The following is a 5,496-nucleotide window of genomic DNA, read 5'->3' as shown; positions in this document are numbered from 1 at the left end:
TGTTTTTATTATAAGAGTCGGATTTAAATTAATATCATGAATTAATAAAATATTTTTTAAATAAATTAACTTTTTGTACTTTAAAAGAAGTTATTTACAGTTTAATTTAAAAAATTATTTAAGTTTTTAATTAATTTAGTATCACGAGTTAATTGAATATTAATTTGATTATAAAAATTATGAACATATCCTTCCATAATTAAATCAGTTTATATTATTTGAGGTTATTTTAGTCTTTTTCATTTTAATAAAAACCAATAAGTATATATAGTGGGATTTAAATTTACACCAATTGAATTAATAAAATCTTAAATTTACCACTCAATTAAAAATTGATTTAGATATTCTTTGAACTTTTTATTTTAATATGCATAATTTATTACATTCATAAGTTATATATCTATATTTACTATTATTTAAGTCTCTAACTGAATTGGTGTCGGACACCAACTTAATTATGGAAATTATGAAAATGTTATTATGTAATTCAAATATATCTTATGTGAGGTTATTTTAATCTTTTTATTTTAACAAAAAATTAATAAAAATATGCACGTAATAGGATTTGAACCTATGCTATTTACATTAATTATATTTTAACTTTACTACTAAACCACAACTTTATTTCAATATAATATTTATATTTTAATTGTATTATGCATACTTTATTACATTCATCAATAATATATATTGATAATATTGTTGATTGAGTTGATGCCATAAGTCAACTCGACACTAACTTAAAATTGATTACAACACCGTGATAAATAATTATGGTGTATAATATGATATATTTATGTGTTTAAATTTCATTTAACTCACAATTTAATCTATACTTTCATTTTAATAATATACATATTTCATGTGTTATTATATGTTATTTGTAAACTAACCTTTGTGTTTTAAATATGTAGTTTCCACACGTATATATATGTGATAGATATATTAAAATGATTAATATTTTTAAAGTTTTTATGATTTAGTAAATGAAATTTTTATTTGAAATTAAAATACAAATAAAACATATATTATTTTTGAAATGATAAAAATTAATTTTATTAAAAATTAATTTAATTTAATTAGTTTTAATAGTAAAAGAATTAAATTAATAAATTCAATAATGAAAGGACCGTCAATCTTAGAGCTGAGCAAAACTCGATTCGATTATAAAAAATAAAAAAAAATTGAATGTCGAGTTATTCGATCTTTTTGAGTCAACTTGAATAAGTAATTCGAGCTCGAGTTAAATTTTACAATTTAAATAACTTGAATGATTCGAATAATAGATTGGTGTAAATATTTTTTTGGTCCCTGTCAATTTTGAAAATAAGTAAATTGATTTCTGTCACCAAAAATTACAAAAAAAAATCAAATAATTTTCAAAATTTTCAAATATTTATAAAAATTTTAAAATTGATATCTTAAAAAATATAATTTATTTAAAAAAATTCTAAAGAATATATAAAGAAAATTTAAATTTTAAAATTTTTTAAAATAATAATTTTGAAATCTAAATAAGTTAATTATTTAAGTTTATCTATTTTATTTTTCCTTATTTTGTTTTAAAAAAATTCAACTATTTTAATTTAACATTTTTAATTTTTTAATTTAATTTAAATAATTTTACTCAATATAAAATAGTACTGTGTTAATTTTTTTCAATCAACTATTGTGTAATTCGAATCAAAAGAAGAAAAAGAATTAATTGTAATAAAATGAAGAACAAAAGAGAACAGCTGCCATTCCCCGCTACTAACTAAAAAACACACCTTTCCCACGTCAGTTTCTCATTCTATAAATCAGGAAATTGAAATTATTTTGGTTACTAATTTGCCGTTAACTTCTCTTGTTTCAATCATTGTTTTGTTTTCCTTTCTATAAAAAAAATTATAAAGATGGTTGTACTCAAGTCGGTACGGCCAGCGATTTCTTGTTCTTCTTTCGGTTTCGATGGTGACCAGTTGGTACCGCTTCATAAGGTTAGCTTTGTGAACTTGACGTTGCCGGCGTCTTTGCTTTCTGTAAGGTTGAGTAGCCGCAACAATGCCAAGTTGAGCTTGGTTCAGGCGACGAAGGAATCGTCCACGGCGAGTACGAATGATAGTGCTGCTGTTTTTTCTGGTAATATATATTTTTTTAATTTTCATAGGTGATCATGTGTTTAATTTTAATTTTCTTGTCAAGTATTTATTTCAGGTTTTTTTTTTATCCCAATTAAAGGTATTTAAAAAAAAATCTTTGGTTTTCCTTCATTATTTATTTATGAAAGAAATGGAACACCTTAATCTTGTTCGTGGAGATGGGTTATATAAATAATTATAGTAAAATGAAATTAATACATTACCTTTATCGCAAAATGTAATGTATTAAATGTAGAAATCTTAGAATGTTAATTAATCCATACTTAACTGTTATTATAGAAATTCATAGCTTTTAGTTTAAGTTATTTTCAGCTGAATTGGATTTGCAGACTTTCAAGCAGTAACATTTATACTAGGTTATTGTTCTAGTTTTTTGACAGTGATATTAAATTTACTCTTTTAGACTGTCGATGCTCTTACAATCCTATTTTAAAATCGTAATTTCCCATGAAAACGGTTCCATTTTCTCTCCTTGTTGATAAATTTTGGAGTGTATTAAGGTAGTCCTTAAGCATTACTTGTTATGGCCAAGTAAAATTCCTTGACAATTTTGTGAAATGGTGGATATTCAAGATTGAAATGGAGGTTTAGGGAACAATCAAAACACTTCCTCTGAATGACTGAAACTATAATATTTTTCAAAAAGGGGGAAGTAATTGGTAAAATAAACCCTTTGCTTATACTGCTTGGCTTGGCTTCTTGTTTTTGTGACCACAGTACCGAATAAGTCAACTGGATACGACTGAATTACTAAGCATCGGCTTTCAGATTTGAATCTTTATTATTTTACTATATCTTTATATGCTGATTTTTTAGTAAATGAATTTCTCGTTGTGGAACACACTGTTTCTATAATGTTCATATGAACACTTTTGGCCATTCCATGGAATTAATTAGTGGCAAAGGCATGAATGCTAAAATATAGGGTTTGTTTCCGATTGGATCTACTTAGGGTTCTGATTTCAATCGTCTAACTAGGTGAAAATCTCCACCAGATAGCTACTAACGGCAAGGCAACAAACATTGTATGGCACAAAAGTTCAGTTGGTAAAGTTCATCGGCAAGAGGTGCTTCAGCAAAAGGGTTGTGTCATATGGATTACAGGTCTCAGTGGCTCAGGTTTGTTTAAGCAAATATATTTGGATACTTAAATTCATGCTAAGCAATTTATTGCTAGTAACTTTTTGTTTTCCGCTTTCCGATAAGATGGCTTCTTGTTTATAATGTGCTTTAGAAGTCCTTTTTGTGTGCTAAAACAACAGAAGTTGGACGTTGTCAAAAACTGAAACATTGGTCTTTAGCTCTGGAGGAACCTATAAAGTCAAAATCAAGAACTTAGCTTCTTTGTTAGTTTCTCCTTGCTAAACTGAAGAGTGTTAAAAAATCTTAGCTTTTCCGCATTGTGTTGCTTCCACTCTCTCTCTCTTACTATGGTCTATGAATTTAGGAAAGAGCACTTTGGCGTGTGCACTGTGTCAAGCCTTGTATTCAAGGGGAAAGTTGGCTTACATCCTTGATGGTGATAATGTTCGGCATGGTTTAAACCGTGACCTTAGTTTTAAAGCAGAGGATCGGGCAGAAAACATACGAAGGATTGGTAAATGCTGTTTGATTCCACATCATAGTGCTTTTTTGCTTTATCCTTTTGTTCTCTCTTATTCTGATGGTTTCAAGTTTCAACTTGTTATGGTTCACACAGGAGAGGTAGCAAAACTCTTTGCCGATGCTGGCATCATATGCATTGCCAGTGTACTATCTCCCTACAGAAAAGACAGGGATGCATGTCGTTCACTGTTGCCAGAAGGAGATTTCATTGAGGTATGTGCTGCATTTAAGAAACCTGAAAATATTGAGGGCTTTGATCTTATTTATGATAAAGGCTTTTGCATCAGAAGGTTCTTTATTTGCTCTAAGAAAAAACTAGGCAATGCTTCGAACAGGTTTTCATGAACGTGCCACTCCAAATATGCGAGGCGAGGGACCCAAAGGGCCTTTACAAGCTTGCAAGAGCTGGAAAAATCAATGGTGTCTATCCCCCTGGTTATTGTATCTGAAGATTGGTATCTCATATATAGTAATTTATCTAATATTTTCTTTGTAGGTTTTACTGGTATTGATGATCCGTATGAACCACCCCTGAACTGTGAGGTATATATATTGTTGGAGCAACTTCCTTACTTGGCATAGGCTCACGCTTGTTCAAATATGCACCTAAACAATGTTTATGTTCCAAGCATGAAAAATTATGCTGGCACATATCTAGAATGGATTCAAGCATGTTCAGGTTCACTTGCCATTGAACTTGTGGATGGCTATGGTAATATGAATATGATAGATATTCTGTCATAGTTCAAGCATCTGATATTTCTATAGTCATCTCCATCTGGACATGTCAAGGCCATACTTAAGACTAATTTGTGTCATGGCAAGGTTTTCCTCTTTGTTTCTCTTTGAATCTCATATTCCAACATTCTAATCGAAGCTTAACCTTTTTTTAAATTTCTTCAGTTGGAATTGCCACAAAAGGGAAACAACTGTGCTTCCCCATGTGAAATGGCTGAGATTGTGATATCTTACCTGGAGGAGAAGGGGTATCTGCAGGCTTAAGAAGAGCGAATCCCGCAATTTCAGGTTGCCATAATCACCTATAATATAGTATGATGATCAATTAAAATTGATCCTTTTCTGTGCAACCAAAAAAAAAATGATCCTTTTCTAAATTAAGCACCCTGCATTAGGGAAACATCTTGTTTCCTCTGTCCATATCCTGTTGCTAGCATCAAGGAAACTTCTTATTTCCCATATCTATATCCTGTTGCTAGCATCAACGAAACTTCTTGTTTCCTATATCTATATCCTGTTTATGGCACCAAGGAAACTCCTTGATTCCTGTATCCATAGCATGTTTCCGGCTCCATGGAGACTTCTTGTTTCCTGTATCCATAGCCTGTTTCCGGCTTCATGGAAACTTCTTGTTTCCTGTACCTGTAGTTTATGTCATGTATTAGATAATTAATCGCTGGATTAATTACTGTCAGTGTCCTTTGGTAGGCCTTCTAAAAGCCACGTTGTGATTGAATTGGCTTTAATTGGTGTATGAATTTGTATCATATAGCTTTGTAATGATTGCTTATGAAGAAAAGGCTATCTCGGGTTTTCACTTGAAGATACCATTAAACTTCGTTTATTTCTTCCTTATTTTGCCTTGAATGAAGGATATATGTGTCTAACATGGGCTTGTTCAACTTTTATTTTCATATTTTCCTTGGAGATCCTTCGACGGGTCTCAAACACTATTTACTTTAAAAGAAATGAAGAGCCGGAGTAAACAAATTCACCATTTAAACCCATGTCT

General features: G+C 30.1%; 1 protein-coding gene across 2 annotated transcripts; it reads left to right on the top strand.

The window, feature by feature from the left end:
- The first annotated feature begins 1,645 nt into the window (after positions 1 to 1,645).
- Positions 1,646 to 4,835, top strand: LOC107945460 (adenylyl-sulfate kinase 1, chloroplastic). Of its 2 annotated transcripts, none has more exons than XM_016879476.2 (7): positions 1,646 to 2,121; positions 3,120 to 3,260; positions 3,589 to 3,738; positions 3,841 to 3,959; positions 4,082 to 4,166; positions 4,243 to 4,289; positions 4,650 to 4,835. In XM_016879476.2, the coding sequence occupies exons 1-7, from the start codon at positions 1,896 to 1,898 to the stop codon at positions 4,746 to 4,748; spliced, it is 867 nt and encodes a 288-aa protein (XP_016734965.1). In that variant the 5' UTR covers positions 1,646 to 1,895; the 3' UTR covers positions 4,749 to 4,835. The 2 variants fall into 2 exon arrangements, with proteins under 2 accessions (XP_016734965.1, XP_016734966.1); XM_016879477.2 differs by having other exon boundaries at positions 1,722 to 2,121; positions 3,137 to 3,260.
- Positions 4,836 to 5,496: the final 661 nt, after the last annotated feature.

The sequence above is a fragment of the Gossypium hirsutum genome, chromosome D12 (genome assembly GCF_007990345.1).
Source record: "Gossypium hirsutum isolate 1008001.06 chromosome D12, Gossypium_hirsutum_v2.1, whole genome shotgun sequence".
Taxonomy (NCBI): domain Eukaryota; kingdom Viridiplantae; phylum Streptophyta; class Magnoliopsida; order Malvales; family Malvaceae; genus Gossypium; species Gossypium hirsutum.
This window is presented reverse-complemented; position numbering and strand designations above follow the sequence as displayed.